Here is a 22,147-nt window from a genome sequence, read left to right as displayed (position 1 = left end):
CAAGAGTATGCTACATGTCTTTATACGTGATATAGAGACTCTGTGTAGTCTCTGCTGAACCTTGATATTTCCATCAAGAAAGTGCAGCTCCTTATTATGTAGCAGTCCATCACCTGCATGAAGAAATAAAAGTCTAATTAGAGTTGATTATGCCTGTGAAATTACTAAGCCATCTGGGCTCACTTCCAATAATGTGCCAGTCCTAGTCTTTTAATGAATATCAGACCAGTCAATCTGGGTGGGAGAAGAAATAGCTTCCAGAAGTATCGAACTATAAGGCATTCGACTTTCCCTGTGGCTGAAGAATGGCACTTTATCTTTACCTGCCTACTGTACACAACTGCAACTATATTTGTGAGCAGGTCAGACAATGTATTCTAATATAAGGAACAGTGTCAGTGGCCCTACTATGTTTCAAACTATTTTGTAAACAGGATAAATCCATTGGCAACCCCTTTTTTTCTGAAATGCAAACGTTGAGTAAAATATTAAAACTTTTCCTTACTTTATACGAAGTTGAAAATAAAAGTGGGTTGTGAAGTTTTGTTTTTAAATCATGCAAGCCAATAATACTGGCTTACCTATTCCTGAAACCTACTTCCTTTTGTAAAGTTCAGACCAATTTTGACCAGGCTTCTGCCACTAACAATGGAGGCCTCTCTCTTCAACACAGCTTTGTGCCTAATATGTTAACTAGCACCATATTCAATGTGACACTATGTAGCCAAACTTAGTAATTTTACATTAAACTACTCTTCCCTCATCATCTATTTCTTTATATTCTTTAAGATTCTCATGACATTCCTGTGGTTGATTATAACAGTTCGTACACTTGCATTGGAACAAAATTACAGAATTCAGTGTTTTCTATGGTTAATGATCATAATTTATGGTTTTGAGTGTTGGCTTCCAGTAGATATAATCATCCTCCTATATCTTATGAATTAAATTTCTAGTTATACAAGGTATATCTGCCCAAGTTCCTTTTTAATTTAACTGCAATATAGTTCTGTCCCAGAAATGAAGATGTTACGGAGAGTAAGTTGAATTTTGTTGGGACATTATGGTTCATATCTCATGATCTCATTTTCAGAGATTTGACAAAGTCTACTGTTGGTTTTCAGATTTATCTCCTCTTCATTTTCTATTGCATGTTACTAATAAAACAGTAGTTAATGGATTTTATTTTAATAGGCATCACAAATCATGATGAATATTCACTTGTACATGAAATTGTTGAAGAAAAGAAAGAAGAAATGACAGGGACACTGAAAAAAGACAAAACCCTATTAAGAGATGATAAGAAAATGGAAAAGCTCAAACAAAAACTTCATACAGATGATGATTGTGAGTACCTTTTTTAAAATTGGAAAACTGCACAAAAATCTTTTTACATTGCTAGTATAATGTTCTCTAATACTATATAGATTGCTGTACTGTCATTAAATATTTATTTCAGCTTAAAATATAACTTGTACACAATCAAAATTCAGCCTCGGTGCAGAGCTATGCTTTGACCATGCATTTAACAAATATTCAGTATTTAAGATCCATTCTGCAACCAAGAAGCAAAGTATTGTCACAGAGTCATAGAGCTGTACAGCATTGAAACAGACTCTTTGGTCCAACTCGTCCGTGTCGACTAGATATCCCAATCTAATCTAATCCCACTTGCCAGCACTCAGCCTGTATCCCTCCAAACCCTTCCTATTCATACACCCATCCAGGTGCCTTTTAAATGTTGCATTTGTACCAGCCTCCTCCACTTCCTCTGGCAGCCCATTCCACACACGCAGCACCCTCTGTGAAAAAGTTGCCCCTTAGGTCTCTTTTATATCTTGTCTATTTATGCTATCCATGTCCCTCATGGTTTTATAAACCTTAATGTGGTCACCCCCTTAGTCTTCAACACTCCAGAGAAAACAACCCCAGTCTATTCTGCCTCTCCCTGTAGCTCAAATCTTCCAACCCTGGCAACATCCTTGTAAATCTTTTCTGAACCCTTTCAAGTTTCACAACATCCTTCCTATAGGAGGGAGACCAAAATTGCATGCAATATCCCAAAAGTGGCCTAATCAATGTCCTGTACAGCCACAACATGACCTCCCAACTCCTATACTCAATGCTCTGACTAATAAAGGAAAGCAGACCAAATGCTGCCTTCACTATCCTATTTACCTGCAACTCTACTTTCAAAAATCTATGAACCTGCACTCCAAGGTCTCTTTGTTCAGCAAAACTCCTGAGGACCTTACCATCAAGTCCTGCTAAGATTTGCTTTTCCAAAATGTGGTACCTTGCATTTATCTAAATTAAACTCCATCTGCCACTCCTCAGCCCACTGGCCCATCTGATCAAGATCCCGTGTAATCTGAGGTAACCCTCTTCGTTGTCCACTACACCTCCAATTTTGGTGTCATCTGCCAACTTACTAACTATATCTCTTATACTCACATCCAAATCATTTTATAAATGATGAAAAGTAGTGGACTCAGCACCAATCCTTGTGGCACTCCACTGGTCACAGGCCTCCAGTCTGAAAAACAACCCTCCACCACCACCACCACCCTCTGTCTCCTACCATCGAGCCAGTTCTGTATCTAAATGGTTAGTTCTCCCTGTATTCCATGAGATCTAACCTTGCTCACCAATCTCCCATGGGTAACCTTGTCGAATACCTTACTGAAGTCCACATAGATCATGTCCACCACTCTGCCCTCGTCGATCCTCTTTGTTACTTTTTCAAAAAAAGGAAGCAACATTTCATGAAACTTAGAGTCGGAAGTACAATGCAATTCTTTTTGAGGGTGGGAAAATCAGAGCAATTTTACAGCAATTTTAATGATGCAGTATGGTTTTTTGCGTTTCAAGTCTTTGATCACTGAGTTGATAAGTTCACTACTTGGTCAGGACCTGAGCCATACAGTACTGCGATATCCTTAGGTTCAATCTATGCTTGGTTAGTTCATCTTGGCCAGAGTAGTAATAGGGTATTTGTATTTAACTTGAGTACTTCTGACCTTAAGGCGGTCGAGAAAAATCACCATGTTCTTGTTCCCAAGTTGCTTTCCACCAGAAGTCTATTTGTGGCCAAATGATGTTAAAATGAAATTCTGCTCTTGGTTGTGATTGAGCAGTCTAGCATGCTGTTACCTCGTACATAAAGGATAGTGCTTTGGGTGAGCTAGAAGTGGTTTTCTGGCATACACAACTGACATCCAAAGCGTTACATTTGGTGAAGAGGTTAGAATGTTGAGAGGGAGAGTTTTAAAATAGAAGGCACTGTCATATATAAGCACCTCAGGATGGCATTAGTAACATTACACACTCTTTCTTCCCACCAGTAAACTGGTTGGACCATGGTAGAACACTTCGTGAACAAGGTGTCGACGAAAATGAAACTTTGCTTCTCAGACGAAAGTTCTTCTATTCAGATCAAAATGTTGATTCAAGAGATCCAGTCCAATTAAACTTGCTCTATGTCCAGGTTTGTACTTTTCTAAACAAAATAAAAAAAACATTTCTACCTCCAGCAGTATTAAATTTACGTATTTGATCATCTATATCCCAGGGCACGAAAGGAAACAGTGGATGCATTGCATGTTATGTTTCAAAATTCTGTAGATTTGGAATAGCCCCAGCAGATTAGAGGGTGACAAGTGTAACAATACTTCTTAAAAAGAAGGGAGGGAGAAAAGGAATTACAGACCTGTTAGCCTAACATCAGTAATTGGGAAAATGCTTGAGTTTTTTTTATAAAGGCAACCTGTTCAAGTTTTTTTGAGGTCACATCTCATGGAATGGATGATGGCGTATCAGCGCATGTAGCATATTGGATTCTCTGAAGGCTTTTGATAAAATCTGAGGTTAGTGTGCAAGATTAAAGCGCATTGGTTTGGTGGTAATCTACTGGCATGGATTGAGAATTAGTTAGCAGACAGGATATATTGGAATAAATATGTAGTTTTCAAAGTTGAAGTCAGTGGCAAGTGGGATAGCACAGAAAATCAGTACTTGGGCCTCAGGTATTTATAATATGTATCACTGATTTGGATGAGGAAATCAAGTGTAGTATTTGTATATCTATGATGACACAAAACTAGAAAGGATTATGACTGGTGAAGAAGGATTAGAAAACTTCAAGGCAACTTAGACAAGTTGAATGAGTTGGCAGATTGGTGGCAGATGAGGCATAACATGGATGAGCATGAAGTTATACACTTGTTAGGAAAAACAATGTCAGAGTACTACTTAATTTGAGCACAGGCACAAGGATATATTGCTGCAGTTGTTTGGGGTCTTGGTGAGACCACAGAGTATTTTGTACTGACTTTGTCTCCTTGCCCCAAGGGAGGATATGCTTGCATTAGTGAGCAATGATTCATCAGATCGATTCTTGGAATGGTAGGATTGTTATATAAGGAGTGATTAGATAAATTGGGCATTCACTGTTCAGAAGAATGAGCGGGATCTAATTGGAAATGTAAAAATTCTGCCAAGATGGGACAGATGGAATGCAGGGATGATGTTTCCAGTGATTGGAGAGGTCGAAAACAATGGGTCACAGTCTCGGCTAGGTCATTTGAAACCAAGATGAGAAGTATTTTCACTCAAATTTTGATACACGACTTATGATTCCAAACCATATAAGTTGTTTCCAGTAGTGAACAGTACAGATTTTTGTGGAAAACCAGTTCCTGTATTTTTCCAATCTGAGTTAAATGATGACATCCTCTATTCAGAAGGTGGTGAACCTGTTAAATTCTCGACCATAGGCTCTGGAAATCAAGTCACTGAATACATAATGAAGAAACAGTTTTCCAGAAAGTGAAGGTGCCAAGGGTTATGGGAAATGTGTGCTAGTGTGGGATTGAGCTAGAGGATCAGCTGTGAAGATATTGGCTGATGAATTAAACTCAATGGGCTGAATGACCTACTCCTCATTGTCTGTTTTCCTATGTTTGATGTGAAATTGAATCCAGAAGTAATTTAAGAAATCAGTAATCTGTATCTTAAAAATGAACCTTGATTTGTCTTTTGTAACTTAAAAGTAAAACTAACATACTTGTGATCTATATTTTATATTCACCCTCTTTCCCCCACCTCCAAATAAGTTGTGTGAACAGTTACATATTGAAAAATCAGCTTTGTGTACAATTTGAAATGATGGATAATAATAAATAATGACAAAAATGATAATGCAGCAGATGTATACATGAGCTTCCAAAAAAAAGCTAAGGTAACCCAGTCATCTCAGATTAAATGCTGGTAAGAGGTGTTGCAGGACAGTCAGCAGAATAATGATATAAAATGCTAATGACTGAAGGGAAATGTCATTTAACTCAGACTGGGAAGATACAGCAACTGGTTTTCCGCAAAGATCTGTGCTGTAACTGGAAACAATTTGTATAAATGGTTTAGACTCAAATTGTGTCTCAAAATTTGTAGGCAGCATCAAATTGAGGAGTATGGTTAGCACTGAGCTAGAGTTTTTTAAAAAAAGTGCAAGATGTTAAACTTGGAGAAGAAAAATGAGTTTCAATTTATAAGTGTGCAGTGTTGAATTTGGTGGGAAGAAAAAGGACATTGTGCACTTATTGACAAATGTAAGTGTTTAAGTGGAGTGAAGGTGCATGAGGGATCTTAGGGTACAGACTGACTAATCATTGAAGATATTCATACAAGTTAATAAAGCCATTACTGTGTAAACAAAGCTCTAGGGTACATTTCTAGAACAAATTCAAAAGCAGAGAAATTAGTTAAACTTTTGTAGAGCTTTATAGAATCTTTCTCATGTAAAACATGTATGTCATCAGACAATGGCCAAGATTTAGTGGGCAAGAACAAATTTTCCTCCTGGTTAAATTGGAATTCAACATTGGCAGGCAAAACTGCAATGGAACAGTGGGCTGCCTTCAAAGAGTGGCGAGGAGATGGTTTAGGTACAGCTAAAATACATTCCCACTGTGGAGAGCAGATAGGGCAACCAAATCTGCAGTCTTCTGGATGCTAAGAAAGAGAATAAGATGAAGCAGAAAGAGTGCAGTGTATGACATGTTGCTAATACAGAATGTGAACTAAGCTGTTATAAATGTTAAGTGGGCAAGTGAAAATGAGAGGGGAAAGAAAGAGCAGAAGAAAACAACAGAACCTATCAAAAAAGCAATCAAAAGTCTTCAAAGGTGTCTAAATAATGGAGGCAGATGCTTAAAGTTATGGGGAGTCTAAAACTAGGAGCATATATATGAAATATTAGCTAATAAATTGAATAAGAATATTTTATTCAAAATGTGGAACTTGCTATTTATTGTATGACTGCAGTGAACAGCTTAAGTGCATTTTAAGGGGAGTAGGATGAGGAAAATAAGGGAGAAAGAAATAGCCATATGTTGCTGAGTTTAGATGAAGGGTGTGAGGAATTGTAGGTGAAGCATAAATTACTTCACCTATATTAAAAGTGAAGCAATATCTTAAATCACGTGAGCTGGTTTTTGAAAATTTTGTTCTATAATTTATTAGCTACTGACCCTGAAATGGTTATACAGTTTTTAGCTGAATAATTGTTTTCTTTCTGTATTTCTACATCAGGCCAGAGATGACATTTTGAATGGTTCACATCCGGTATCCTTTGACAAAGCCTGTGACTTTGCAGGATACCAATGTCAGATCCAGTTTGGACCCCACAATGAGCAGAAGCACAAACCTGGCTTTTTAGAGTAAGTAGATACCTTTTTTTTTATCAAGATAACCTTAAACCTTTGCTCATGCTTGTTTTGATCCAAGGAATGACTTCAGGAATAATTTTCATGTTCATGTTATGCTGCACAGTATTTGAACACTGAAACATCACTGGCATTTGTACATTATCTTCCATCAGCACCTCATACTTTGCATTTAGAAATTTTAATCTTTGTTTGCACTTCTGTCCAGAATATTATTAACTATAATACTGACAATTGTATTTTAGGTCATTCTCAAGTTTGTTCTAAAGATCTGAATGTTTAATTTATTTATTGATCCTTGTGTTGAAGGATCTCTAATGTGTATGAAATGTCACTGTTACTATTTTTGATTTTTTTTCACCTCTTTATATCATCTTTGCAATCTACTTGCAATTCCTTGATGTTCAGTAACTCCATAATTATCAATACCTTACAGATATTGACTAAATATCTCTCAGCTGTATGATAAAAGCCATTTATCTTTGGGAATTAGATGTTTGAGTGCTTTTAACTTGATTGAGGCCTCATTGTTTATTTTAGTCAATTAATTTATCAGGGTTATAGACCTTCTTGAGAAGGGCATGCTGTTTATTTCTTTACATGTGACTTGTAATTTTTTGTTTTTTGAGTTTCAAACCTGTCTACTCTTGCTATGACCCTATATGTCTTACTCTTTGTGTGACTGTTGTAATATTGTATAACTTTACTTTCTACCTTTTACTGTGCTTTTTCAAGGTCACTCTTTGCCTCTCTGTTCATCTAATATTTTGTTTCCACATTTTAGTTATTAACTTGTGACTCATTTAATAATTATTCCTGCAAGATCACTGTTACTCACTTTATTTCCTCATGGATCATTGTTGGTAAAATTCACAGATGACATCAGTCATGTTTTTGGCTGCAATAATCACTTGGATGACTTCCTGGCATTTGTAGAAAGAACGCACACCCTAATAATCAATGATTTCAAGGATGTAAAACAGAGGAAAGCACTTCTAAAATTTGCTTTTTTTAAATCATACGTCGTGTTCATGTGGCAGCAGTACATTTTGTGATAACTGGTCTGAATATTATAGTAATTAGCTATCGTTGCCTCAGACTTGGGTTATGTTTCTAGATTATTCGTGGAAGTTTTAAAAAGCAAAAGATACTGCAACTTGTACAAACCTTTGGCAAAATAGTGTTCCACAGTACATCAATTTATTGTGCACCTTTGTATACCTTTGATTTATTCTTGGCTCATTGTCCATATTCTGCTATTCCAATATAAAAAAGGAACTCCCTCAGTATATCAGCAATGTTCAAAATCCAATTCTAAAATACTGAAAGAGAATTAATAAATGCAAATTACAATGTTTTAAAATTGGCGATTTAAGTTGAAGACCTTGTCTTTATAGTTGAATAAGATGTTCTGGATCTCCAAATTGTTATTGCATGTGAACATGTAACTGATTTATAGATGTGTATTCAGATTGGAAGTGTTAGTGGAAAATAGTCATGTCTAATCTTGCTACTGTGGTCTGTTTCAACGGGGAGGGTTTTCACACATGTGAAATTGCCAATTAACTGTTGGCAGTTACTTTAAATGTTTGCCATCCATTCACAGTAAATATGAGTTTGATTCACAATTTTGAATTTTTTGATATTTTAAGTGGGCTTGCTTGAATATGCTGATGTAGATGAATGTTTTATATATTGTAGTGCTACATGAGCAATGTGGAAGAGCATGGTTTAATTTAACTATATTTCAAACAAATGTATAAATCATCAGATGTCATTTAATGCTGACTGTGTTAATCTTTTATAGTTTAAAAGAATTCCTGCCTAAAGAATACATCAAGCAGAAAGGGGAAAAGAAAATATTCATGGTAGGTTTTGCAAAACATGATGTTTGTGTTTGTGTATAAAGCATTAAATGCAAGCAATACTCTTTTACACTGAAATTAAAAGCAGATTGTGACCTTGGTAGGAGGCTGATTCTCATTTAGATATACATGTTAAATGCTGTATTTTTAGAAATTTTGAGGTTGAGACTCTAATTTGATCAGAATCCTTTAATTCAGCCAAGAGACTTTTCAATATAAATTTCATTCAATATTTTGAATATGAACTGTGCTTCTGGGATGTCAGTGTCACAGGCACAGCCAGCATTAATCCCCCATTCTTAACTGCCCTTGAGAAGGAGATATATTTGGGAACTGATTATTAAGAATGTGTGAAAATGCATGTGGCCTATTGAACAGCTTTGGCAAGAAGAATAGAAAAGCAGTGTACTTACAGAAGTGGTACAGAAGGAGCAGCGTGTTTTGGTAGATCAGTCACAAAGTTAGTACTTAGGATGGTAAAAACAATGATTGCAGATGTGGAAACCAGATTCTGGATTAGTGGTGCTGGAAGAGCGCAGCAGTTCAGGCAGCATCCAAGGAACAGCGAAATCGACGTCTCTGGCAAAAGCCCTTCAGGAATAAAGGCAGAGAGCCTGAAGTGTGGAGAGATAAGCGAGAGGAGGGTGGGGGTGGGGAGGGTGTTCAGGAAGGCAAGTGGAATGTTGTAATTTACTGCGAGGGAATGTAGAAGTTGAAGTTTTATTGCAGCTGTACAGGTATTGGTGAGACTGCACGTGGAGTGCTGTGTACAATTTTGGTCTCCTTAAATGATAAAAGCTATATTTCTTCAGACAGTTAAGTGAAGGTTTACTACTTTGGACAAAACTTATAAAGACAGATTGAACAGGTTAGACTTATATCTACTGAGGTTTAAAAGAATGAAAGGTGATCTTATTGACGCATGTAAGATTTCGATGGTTCTGATGAGTCATAGAGTCAATTGTAACAACCTCCACCACATCCTCTGGCAGCTCATTCCATACACGTACCACCCTCTGCGTGAAAAAGTTGCCCCTTCGGTCTCTTTTATATTTTTCCCCTCTCACCCTAAACCTATGCCCTCTAGTTCTGGACTCCCCGACCCCAGGGAAAAGACTTTGCCTATTTATCCTATCCATGCCCCTCATAATTTTGTAAATCTCTATAAGGTCACCCCTCAGCCTCCAACGCTCCAGGGAAAACAGCCCCAGCCCATTCAGCCTCTCCCTGGAGCTCAGATCCTCCATCCCTGGCAACATCCTTGTAAATCTTTCCTGAACCCTTTCAAGTTTCGCAACGTCCTTCCGATAGGAAGGAGACCAGAATTGCACGCAATATTCCAACAGTGGCCTAACCAATGTCCTGTACAGTTGCAACATGACCTCCCAACTCCTGTACTCAATACTCTGACCAATAAAGGAAAGCATACCAAACGCCGCCTTCACTATCCTATCTACCTGCGACTCCACTTTCAAGGAGCTATGAACCTGCACTCCAAGGTCTCTTTGTTCAGCAACACTCCCTAGGACCTTACCATTAAGTGTATAAGTCCAGCTAAGATTTGCTTTCCAAAAATGCAATAATAGGGTAGTTATGGTAGGGGGTTTTAACTTTCCAAACATAGACTGGGACTGCCATAGTGTTAAAGGTTTAGATGGGGAGGAATTTAAGTGTGTATAAGACAATTTTCTGATTCAGTATGTGGATGTACCTATTAGAGAAGGTGCAAAACTTGACCTATACTTGGGAAATAAGGCAGGGCAGTTGACTGAGGTGTCAGTGGGGGAGCACTTTGGGGCCAGCAACCATAATTCTATTTGTTTTAAAATAGTGATGGAAAAGGATAGACCAGATCTAAAAGTTGAAGTTCTAAATTGGAGAAAGGCCAATTTTGACGGTATGAGGCAAGAACTTTCGAGTTCTTCCAGAACACTATCCTAGACACAGCTGCCTTTAGCAGTTTTATCAATAAACTAATCTCCATCCAAAGCGCAGAAGTGGGAATGTTTACTGATGATTGTAATACTTAAGGATCAACAAGCTGTCTGTGTGGAGCCACAGGAGAAGGGTGAGATATTAAACAAGCATTTTGTCAGGATTTACTGTAGAGAAGGACATGGAAGCTAGAGAACTTGGGAAAATAAATAGTAATATCTTAAAGTGTCCGTATTACAAAAATTGAGGTGTTGGAGGTCAGAGACCGAGGGGTGACCTTGTAGAGATTAATAAAATCATGAGGGGCGTGGATAGGATGAATAGCCAAGGTCTTTTTCCTCTGGTGATGGAGTTCAAAACTAGAAGACATAGGTTTAAGGTGAGGGGAAAGATTTAAAAAGGATCTGAGAGGTAACTTTTTCAGAGGGTAGGGTGTGTATGGAACAAGCTGTCAGAGGAGGTGGTGTAGGCAGGTAAAATTACAACATTTAAAAAGCATCTGGATAGTTATGCGTAGCGAGGGTTTAGAGAGATATGGGTCAAGTGCTGGCAAATGGGACTAGATCTGATTGGGATGTCTGGTCAGTGTGGGTGAGTTGAACTTAAGGGTCTATTTCCATGCTGTATAGCTCTGACTCTACTCAATGCAATTTAAAACCTTGAGATTATGAAGCTCTCTATGTCCAATGCAGCAAGACATGGATGAGAAGCAAGGCTTGGAATGTTAAGTGTCAAATAATATTTGTGCTGCTGAAATGCCAGTTACTATCATTATCATCAGTGAATCCCACTGCATCAACGTCCTTAGGGCCATTTCAGACAGCAGTTAAGAGTCAAACAGGTTTCTGGGAGTCTGGAGTCACATGCAAGGTCAGCGCCTTTCCTTCCCTAAAGGATTTTACTGAACTAGATCTGGTTGCACAATTCAGTTTTCAATTTCAAAATCGTTAATTGAATTTAAATTCAGTAAATTCCATGGTGGGATTTCAATCTGTGCCCAGAGAACAGTAGCCTGGGCCTTTGGTTACCAAATCCAATGACATTACCACAATATTACTGTCTCTGCCATTTGACAGTCACCTCAAAACCTGTCCGTCATCTGTCAGGAATGTGATGGAATACTCTCCACTTGCCTGGATGTGTACAGCTCTGACATCAAGACGCTTAGCATTATCTGGGCTAAAACTGACCACCTGTACAGCAGAAATTAAAATAGCACCTTCCAAGATGACTTCCTGTAGAAGGACAAGGGCAGCAGATATGTGGGAACGCTACCACCTGAAAGTTCCCCTCCAAGCCACTCACCAACCTAATTTGGAAATATATCGCCATTCCTTCATGTCACTGGGTCAAAATCCTGGAATTCCCTCCAACAGGGTATTGTGAGTCAACATGCAGCATGTACACTTCAAGGTTCTTTGACATCGCCGTTCAAATCCTTGGTCATCTGGAAGGACAAGATCAGCGGATATGTGGGAACACTACCACCTACTAAATTCCCTCCAAGTGAAATACCATCCTGACTTCGAATTAATTGCGTTCCTTCATTCTCATTATGTCAAAAAGCTGGAATCCTTATCAGCACTGTGGAACATCACATGATCTGCAGTGGTTCTAGAAGGCAGCTTGCCGTCATCTTGAGGAATAGATAGCAAATGCATGCTTTGCCAATGACATTGACAGCCATGAGGGAAAAAAATAAGATTATTTTTCCTTCTCCGAAGGTTGTTGCGTGTTTCAAAATCAATTAGTGAAGACACCAAGAGGCTCAAATAAAAATGAATGAATTAATTGAAATCCTATTTAGAAATGTATGCTATTTTTAGTTTTCTTTGGCATTTTTTTTTTTGGATATCAAGCACTCGTTCCTAAGAGTAACAGCAGTTTAGGATAATTCTGGGAACCCAGTGCTCAGTTTGATGAGCTTGTAGGTTAGTACTGGGCATTTGCATTTGGAATAACCAAAATTGATATTAGAGCGGGAATTCAAACAGCGTAGACAGTACATTACTAAGATTTTTAATAGGTATTTTGTTTTTAAAAAAGCTCTTGTATATAATCTATTTTGCATCAGGTGGCAAATGTTTTCCATAAACAATTTATTTTTATAATGTTAGCATTTCCCATTACTTGAATCTGTCAGCTGTCACAATTGTCTTGTATCTGTGCTCTGAGCATTGGGTGGTGCTGCACTGTATATCCTGTTCAATTCCTCCTGCACCATTTCTTAGTACTCGAAGAGGCTTGGTTTTTCTGCCTTGTGTGTTCATTCTTTGCTATTCAGAATGCACTGTTGGAAATTTGCAGCATGTTTTGGTTGCGGAAAAGGTTGCAGAAGCCCTGATCTGACCTTGAGCTGCCACTGATTGACCTAGCTTGGCTGGCACCAGCACTTCTGCATTTGCTTTAGTTTAAGTTCTGCTATTTTCTGCTCTTTATTTACCATTTTGCTAGTCTCATTGCTGCTGATAACTTTCCAATCTAAGAGAATCTGACCATAGGTATCTTTTGGCAGAGGCTTACCTTTCATTAAGCTTTTCAAATGCCTGAACTATGTTAAGATCTGCCAGCTGTAATTTTTTTCAGCTTAATGTGATAAAAGCAAAGCTGTCATTTGAAATGCTTTTCAGTTCGATTCTGTCAACCAGCAAGGCTATTTCAGGAGGTTTTCACCTTTGTATTGCATAGAGTTGTGCTTTCTCACGTATTGTTATGATCTTCTATCTCTGAAATTGCCCAACATCATTCTTACTTTCTTGTCTCTTGCCATCAAAGGCTTAATTATCTTTAAATAAAAAAATTTCATTCTGCCTTTCCAGTCCTCCTCCTCCTTACTCAATTCTCCTTTTAAAATTCTTCTCCATCCTCACATCTTCTGCTCCATCTTCAAGAAAAATGTTTTGTTTTAACAAGTTTCTGGCCCTGGGAATATTCTATCACACTTCCAAACTCTTTGTTTTAAAAATGATTTTATCCTTTTTGCCCCCACAACCATTCTGACTTTTAACATTTTTCGTCTCTTTCTCAGCATCCACTGTATTGTGCAATCCTTAAAGTATTGTTGAGCATCTTCTGTATATGGGCGTCATGTTTGAAGTGCACATTATTGACATCAAATCTCAGTGATTAAAGCTAACCAGAGGAGTCAAACTTGCATTTTTTTTAAATACATAGACGCACAAAAACTGTGCCAACATGACTGAAATGGAGGCTAAAGTGTTGTATGTGAAGATGGCCCGATCTTTAAAGACATACGGAGTTTCCTTCTTTTTGGTTAAGGTAAGTGGTTACTGTAAATTATGAAGTAATCAATTTTTCAAGTTTTTATGCAACAATGTTTTTGTACTGTTTGTTTTGACTTGCTTTATTTTAATTAAATGTTACCAAATTATGCTCTTCATTTCAAATATAAAATAAATCTAATAAAAATAGAACTCACTGGAAAAGCTCAGCAGATCTGGCAGCATTTATGCAGAGAAATCAAAGTTAACATCTCTGGTCCACTGATCCTTCCTCAGTTCTGAGAAACTTTGATTTCTCTTCCCAGATGTTGTGAGACCTGCTGAACCTTTCCAGCGACTTCTATTTTTGTTTCTGATTTACAGTATTCACAGTTCTTTTTGTTTTCTATTTAGTAAACTAAATGTAGTTCATTTGAAACGTCACAAGTGTTTAATTGTCGATAAGTTTCCCCTTTGCTTTGAGTAAGCTGCCAGTGTGGCAAAACTGAAAGCATATCCTTTGATCAGGAACTAGTGCACTATCTAAAGAATGTTGTTTTCAGGCACTAGGTTTTAGTGGGAAGCTACAGTAATATGTCAAAACATAATTTCTGAGTGACAGAAATTAGCTTGTAGTCGATTATCCTTGACCTTCATATGGTAGGAGTGTTTTTCCTTTGAGTCCTTCTTACATCAAAAATAGGCTATGTTCCTCTAAATGGAGCTAATCATTAGATACCATGCTTCCACTCTCCTTTGTACTTAATTAATCAATCAATGGCATTAGTCCTTTCACTGTTTCACTGGGACACTTGAATTATGTGCATGCTTGCATGCTTGTACTTTTTGGATTAAACTATATCATGTATTTTGCTTTGCAAATTATTTGCTGGATGGTTCTTCCCTTACCCCATCCCTCCAAGTATGCATTTGGTATGTATCTAGCAGTCACTCAGAAAATCTTATAATGCATCTGACTGCTTCCATAAAACTTGTTAATCTGACAAGTGTTCCTGTTGTTTTTGGTTAGACACTTGTAAATTTTGGAGCCTATGATTATAACTCACCATCTATCTTGCTCCCTTGCAATTGTTGTTTTCTATAAACATAAAATGTTAAATATTCTACAGGAGAAAATGAAAGGGAAGAATAAACTTGTACCCCGTTTATTGGGGATTACCAAAGAAAGTGTTATGCGTGTGGATGAGAAAACAAAAGAAGTGATCCAGGAATGGAACCTCACTAACATCAAACGATGGGCAGCATCACCAAAAAGTTTTACCCTGGTATGTTTTTTTTATAGCAAGTGTCTCTGCCTTGCAGTCCTTTGCAAACCAATTGGACTTCCTAAAAGTCGAAGCACATTGAGCATACATTGCCCTGCACATACTATAAAATATGATGGTTTAAGATTCCAGTTTGTTCTCGCTCATTAATTGCTTGGTCTGCAAAATGTTTTTTCTTTTAATTGAACGAAGTTAGTGTAACACTTGTAATACCTGAGGTAATTATAGGAAAATGTATCAAGACAGCATGTGGGTGGGGGATTTATAGTTCAGTTTTAATTGGGCATGTCAATTGTGAAGTTCACCAACATTGGGCAGCTAAGAAGCAAATTTAAGTCAGTACAAATATGACCCATGGATTTGCTGGGAGATGCTTAAGTGCAACTCAAAACGTGTCTTTGCAGATTTTCTTTTGTTACTCGGAGTACAGAGGAACCTCTATTATCCGAACAAAATGGGTGGGCACTATTTCGTTTGGATAATTGGTTATTCGGTTAATTGATTCAATGCCTCTTCTCTGGGGCTCAGTTTTCTGAAGTTTTGTTTTTCCTCGCTCTGCCTGCCTTGCTCCCCCCCTCTGTCTCAGGGTTTGTTTCTGAGCAGACAGACATTTGTGTGTAAGGGGAACCCCCATCCCCCTCCCACTACCCAGTTCAATGTATCGATTCAGCGAGCACTTGCTGAGTCCACTCCTGGTTCTGGAGACTAGGCAGCAGCACAATGTGCGTGTGCCCCCCGCCCCCCCGCAATACTGCTCCTTTCCCCATGTGCACCCCTAACCCCATCCAAACCCATCTCCCTGTGTAAACCCCTAACCCCATCGAACCCCCCCCCCTCTCAACCCCTAACCGCCCCCACCCCCAACTCCCTGGGGCAGCCAGACTGGACCCCATTAGGGGGAGGGGAAGTCTCCAATTCCCCGCGTGTGCACAACTTTTCACTACAACTTTTTATCAAGTTTCACCTTTGCCCTGTACAGGACAACATTACAGAGATTTTCTGAGGAAGAGGTGTTTAGGGTACACACCAGTGTAGAACTCCAGGTAAAGTGTGGGGAGAGAGAGAGAGAGAGCACGGGCAGTCAGTCATTTGAAGACAGTGCCTGGCCTCCCATCGATATCCAGGACATCGATATTCGGCAATGTTTCAGTGAGCCGAGTTTGTTTTTAATCATTGTAAACAAAAGACATGATCCGTGTTGGAAACGCCTCTTTGATGTAATGTTTCTATCAGAACCTCAAGATCTCCTTCAGATAGTCCGATATTCAGATAATCGAGGTTCCTCTGTATTCCAGTTGCTCTCTAATAGTGGATCTTATGCAAGCTTCCTATATTCTATACTTTGTTATAGTGTAGTGTTTTTATTTTCAATACTGGATTTAGACTGACATACGTTTAATGGTGCAGAAGAAGGACCTGAGAGTTTATGAGCAGAAATATTTAAAATTTGAGGAGACTAAATTTAAATTTAAATTTAAATATGGGATTCGGGCTTTATAAGTAGAAGCATCAAGCACAAAAGTTTGTACAAAGATACTATAAATCACTAGGCCTCAGCGCATTGTGCCCAGTCCTGTGCACCAAACAAGAACTACAACATTTTTTTTAGATTAGATTAGATTACTTAGTGTGGAAACAGGCCCTTCAGCCCAACAAGTCCACACTGACCCTCCGAATAGCAACCCACCCAGACCCATTCCCCTACATTTACCCCTTCACCTTACACTATGGGCAATTTAACATGGCCAATTCACCTAACCTGCACATTTTTGGACTGTGGGAGGAAACCCACGCAGACACTGGGAGAATGTGCAAACTCCACACAGACAGTTGCCTGAGGCCGGAATTGAACCCGGGTCTCTGGCGCTGTGAGGCAGCAGTGCTAACCACTGCCATGCCACCATGCCGCCCCCATCTATCAAGAATGTCGAGACTTCAGAGAGAATGTAGAGGTACACGAGCACCAGGATTGGAGGAACATTAATAGCTGATGTTAATTATTTTACAATAAAAGTAATGGTTGAATGAAGCGGTCAAATGCATTGCTTGTTCATATTAGGCACGTGTGAAGGGATGGATTCTAGAAGTGAAAACTATACTTGGGGCAAGAGTTCTTGATTTGGATTGCAGACCATGACTGGCATCTCCAATTTCCCCTACCTTAATGCAAATACATTGTTCCTGATTTTGACGTGGGTTCAGAAGAACAGTTTCTAATCTATATCAAGATTACCAAATGCAATATTCCTTGTGAAATGATGCTAAGTTACTTGCAATGACGCCAATGTAAGCATTTAGAATTGTACATGCAGCATTTACTACTTTTACTACTCACAAGGACCTTAAAACTGAAAATCAAGGTCTGCAACTAAACAATATTTAGTCCTTACTGGAACACTTTTATTATCAAGGGTCATTGTATAAGGTACCAATCCTATCACTATTTGCCTGAACATTTACAGTCCCAGGACTTAAAATCATGTTTTGATCATTGGCAGTTTTTAAACAAAGGTAATAGGGATCGAATTTACTGTACAAGATACCAATGTTGCAAGTCTGAAGTAATTATAAATGAACTGAAAGTCTCTTGAAAGCTGATGGGTTTTGATTTAACTGGCACCACCAAATGCCAGTGTATGCTGAAAAATGCACATCTTTCTATGATAATATTAATATTTCACCTTTGTGTTCTGATTTGCATCTGAACCTACACTTCAGCAATCAATAGTTTCATAACACTGAATTCTGTCCGTTGCAGTAAGATATTAACTTCCTATTGAGTGAATCTTATCTCATTCAGTTTTCATCCTTCAGACAATACACGTATCAAGGTTGTCTCTGAGTGTTGTTTACTAAAGAGTATCTGTGATGCAACTTGTGATGTCCTTGAGTAATTTCAGAATAAAGCTAAAGGCCAAGCTATGGTTTTCTCTTTCTTACAATAATATGGCGAATTTTTAAATTGGTATTTGTAAAAAAAAAAAAAAATTGAATGAAGTGCTCGACCTTGTGAAGTTGCCAAAAGTTAAAATCAGGTGCATTGATGAGAACAATTTGTCTTCCAGCCTCCGATAAGGGAAGAAAGTAGTATTGAACTCAACCAAATGTTGCCATCTTGTCTTAACTTTTAGACTAGAAAAAAATAGAAGAGTAAATGAAATTATGGATCAGATCTAACATTAGTCGCATGATCATTCTCGCATATTTTGTATCGCAGTATAATTGAAAGAATCATTTTCAGATTTAATGTTGTGGTTCTAGACAGTGTACTTGTTAAATATGATTGGAGTTGAAATTATCCAATCATTTCAGATTTGTGTTGTTGGCTTATGAATAATATTATTTCTTCTATTGGTAGTGGTTTTGAGTAATCTAGCTGTGTTGGAAGAACTACTGATAAGGAAAAGGCATCAAGCTTCATGAGCAGATGCTACAGAAGCAGATGAAAAGTTTGCTTGACCCCAACCCGTACTGTCTCAATTACAAAGTTTAACAACATCTACTGTAAAACAAGAACTAATGAGGTTATAAAGCATATTTTATTTCAGATATATCAAAGTAATTAACTAATTGCTTTTTGAAGCTTCGTGACTGTTATGTAGTCAAATAGCATATTTTAAGCCCTTCTAAACAACAGTGAGCTACATTACACTAATATTTTGATCATAAGATTTGTCCTTTAATACATCACAGAGTATTCTCCACTGTTCAATTTGCACTATGGGACTATTTGCATCCACCCAAACGAACAGACTGGGCCTTGGTTTAACACATGACCTGAGGGTGTCTCCTAAAGTGACATGACTGCATTGATGAATCATCTTAGGTTATATGGTTGAGTCCTAGGGTGCAACTTGAAATCATAACCTTCTGACTCAGAAAATCTGCTGTCACTGAGCCACCACAAAGAAGGAAATGCAAAAGAGATTTGTGAAAAGTAATAAATTGCGATTAAATTTGATGTTTTGAGCTGTGTGATGTTCTAAGGAATTTTTTTGCTACTTTTCCTCCATGCAGGATTTTGGTGACTATCAGGATGGTTATTACTCAGTTCAGACAACTGAAGGAGAACAAATTGCACAGCTTATAGCTGGATACATCGACATCATTCTGAAAAAGGTATTCCAGTAAATTTCTTTCTTTGGTTGTCATCTGTTTAGTTTACAAGTGTGTTTAGATTTCTTACAAATTTCCACTGTAATACAGATATAGGGAATGATGTCAAAATGTGACAATCTTTGGATTCAAAGTTTGGGTGAAGATTTGTAGCTCGGGTGCTCGTTGTTGTGGTTCTGTTCGCCGAGCTGGAAATTTTTGTTGCAAACGTTTCGTCCCCTGTCTAGGTGACATTCTCAGTGCTTGGGAGCCTCCTGTGAAGCGCTTCTGTGGTGTTTCCTCTGGCATTTATAGTGGCCTGTCCCTGCCGCTTCCGGTTGTCAGTTTCAGCTGTCCGCTGTAGTGGCCGGTATATTGGGTCCAGGTCAATGTGTTTGTTGATGGAGTTTGTGGATGAGTGCCATGCTTCTAGGAATTCCCTGGCTGTTCCCTGTGGAAACACCACAGAAGCGCTTCACAGGAGGCTCCCAAGCACTGAGGATGTCACCTAGACAGGGGACGAAACGTTTGCAACAAAAATTTCCAGCTCGGCGAACAGAACCACAACAATCTTTGGATTTTCTGCATCAACAAAACTATAAAAACAATAAAACTTATCAATATATTCCCTGAGAATCATAGTGAGGTATGCCTGAATCAGGTGGTCATGAAACTATTTGAGCTTGTGGAAGCTGAGGAGGTATTTTTTATTGATTCATGGGATATGAGCATTTCTGGCTGGCCAGTTTTTTTTATTGTCTATCCTTAATTGCCCTTGAGAAGGTGGTGGTGAGCTGCTGCTTGAACTGCTGCAGTTCATGTGCTGTATGTTGATCCTTAAGGAGGGAATTCCAGGATTTTGACCCACTTGTTGTTGGACTTGTTTGTACTATGGGCTGAATTTGTGTTGGAGAAGGGAGGAAGATAAGCGACCTTGGCACCACTGAGCTGGAAATTGTCAAATTGGTCAGAATTTCTGTTTCTAGCTACTCTTTTTTGGTAATTCCTAAAACTGATTTTAAGAGATGGTAGAGAGCAAGTTTACTCAATTGGGAAGTAGAAGATTGACCTGTGATGAGTAAATGTTCTCTACGTTTTCTGGAATCTAGAGGAATGTTAGAGCTGATCTTACTAAAACATGCAAGACTCTGAAGGGGCTTGAGGTCAACATGGGTATGAGCCAATCAATCATGACCTTGGTAAGAAGAATCTTTTATACTGGAAGATAGCAACCTTTGGAGTTTTCATAGGCTGGAATGCTTCATTGCTGAGCATCGTTAAAGTTGAGATGTATAGATTTTTGGTATCTCGGGGAATCCATTGATTTGGGGAGCAGCCTGGAAAGTGAAACTTGTTTTGAATGGAAGAGTAGACTCCAGGGTCATGTGGTTTACTCCTCGTATTTGTGATGTTCTTGACAGTTTTAAAAAATAAGTACAGGGTTAAAAGTGATGAAATGAAAACAAGAATTCAGAACAAATTTAGAAATGTAGTTTTAAAGCATGTTCTTAAACAAGTAAGAAATCATTTTTAAAACAAAAAGCAAGTGAGCATTATTATTCTGTTAGTGCTTGTTTTTATATGGGAATAGTGCTCAATTTTAGATGTAATTTTGAATATTGCTTCCACCATTGAATTTTTGACAGTGTAACTTTATGCACAAGTATAACAAGCTGTAGTTTACTATTCTCGGCTGTCAAGATGTTAAATCCTATTTGTTTTCAAGTCAAGTTGAATGAGACATAGTGAAGAAAACAGTGCATTGTTGACTATTAATAAAAATATGTTATCGGTCAGAACTGAGAATCTGTTTGTGAATCCATTCCTTATTGGCTTATCACTGAGAATGTCTTGCAATTGCAGAATTTTAGTAAGGTGATTTAGCCTTTGTAGTCAACTCATTTAGAGTATTATAAAGTGTTTCTGTATTAAGTGGCCAAACGCTGGTAAAAGTTGGCGACTGAGTTCTAGATTTGTACTGGTAGGAATTGGAGTGCAAAGCTAGCTGGTTCTCAAATCGTATCTTCCGTTTAACAACAAATGGGTTAGTAAAGAGCACACTGGGGAACTTGGCTTTCAAAGCAGATACAAATAAACTTTCCTCTTCGTAGAAAAAAAGCAAAGACCATTTTGGATTGGAGGGCGATGAAGAATCTACGATGTTGGAGGATTCTGTGTCTCCCAAGAAGTAAGTGGAAAAATAAAACACGTAAAAGACTCTTTTTTTTTAAAGTTATGAGACCCATGCAAAAATATTAGTCCACAATCCAGGTAAATGAAACTGGAAGTGATGCTCATAATGTAGTCAGGATGAAATTCTATCTAAAGTTGTATGGCTTCTTTCTATTCTCCAGAAGAAATGTGTCACTTTTACTTCACCTTCCCCGTGTTTGCAGTTGTACCTTAAGACCTTGTACCTCTTCACCTGTGAAGTGAGGAAATATCCTTTTTAACAATGACATGTTCATTATGCAAGAAAAAAAGTTGTAGAATAATATCTGGTTTTGAATGGTTAAATTATGGGAATGGGTTGGTTAAACTAGGCATGTATTTCCTTGAATATAGAAAGTTGAACAGGGTGCCCACTAGTGCAGTAGTAGTGTCCCTCCCATTGAACTGGGAAGCCTGTGTTCAAGTCCCTTCTGCTCCAAAAGGCGTGTAATAACATCTCTGAAAAGGTTGATTAGAAAAGTAGAACGTTAAAGGATAATCTAACCAAAACTGTTTAAAGCAATATGCAAAGAAACAATTTTCTCTGGAGGAATCTAAAATGAAGCCACATCCTAAAATGAAGTGGTAAAGGTTTAGATGGAGAGGAATTTCTTAAGTGCGTACAAGACAATATTCTGATTCAGTATATGGATGTACCTACTAGAGAAGGTGCAAAATTTGACCTACTCTTGGGAAATAAGGCAGGGCAGGTGACTGAGGTGTCAGTGGGGGAGCACTTTGGGGCCAGCGACCATAATTCTATTTGTTTTAAAATAGTGATGGAAAAGGATAGACCAGATCTAAAAGTTGAA

The 22,147-nt window shown here is 38.1% G+C and overlaps 1 protein-coding gene across 8 annotated transcripts in view; it reads left to right on the top strand.

The window, feature by feature from the left end:
• The window catches only part of LOC122548542 (talin-1), a 257,387-nt gene that overhangs the window by 131,096 nt on the left and 104,144 nt on the right, over positions 1-22,147 (top strand). For all 8 annotated transcript variants that reach the window (XM_087989771.1, XM_087989742.1, XM_087989756.1 and 5 more), the window contains 8 exons: positions 1,195-1,347; positions 3,345-3,487; positions 6,589-6,716; positions 8,530-8,590; positions 13,697-13,801; positions 14,874-15,029; positions 19,047-19,148; positions 21,236-21,312. In XM_087989771.1, coding sequence (XP_087845897.1) covers positions 1,195-1,347; positions 3,345-3,487; positions 6,589-6,716; positions 8,530-8,590; positions 13,697-13,801; positions 14,874-15,029; positions 19,047-19,148; positions 21,236-21,312 — 925 coding nt within the window. The remainder of the gene's footprint in view (positions 1-1,194; positions 1,348-3,344; positions 3,488-6,588; positions 6,717-8,529; positions 8,591-13,696; positions 13,802-14,873; positions 15,030-19,046; positions 19,149-21,235; positions 21,313-22,147) is intronic.

This window comes from Chiloscyllium plagiosum, unplaced genomic scaffold (genome assembly GCF_037043375.1).
Source record: "Chiloscyllium plagiosum isolate Xiang-an unplaced genomic scaffold, Cpla_swu_hap1 HiC_scaffold_1, whole genome shotgun sequence".
Taxonomy (NCBI): Eukaryota; Metazoa; Chordata; class Chondrichthyes; order Orectolobiformes; family Hemiscylliidae; genus Chiloscyllium; species Chiloscyllium plagiosum.
The sequence above is the reverse complement of the archived record's forward strand: the minus strand, read 5'-3'. Positions and strand labels throughout refer to the sequence as shown.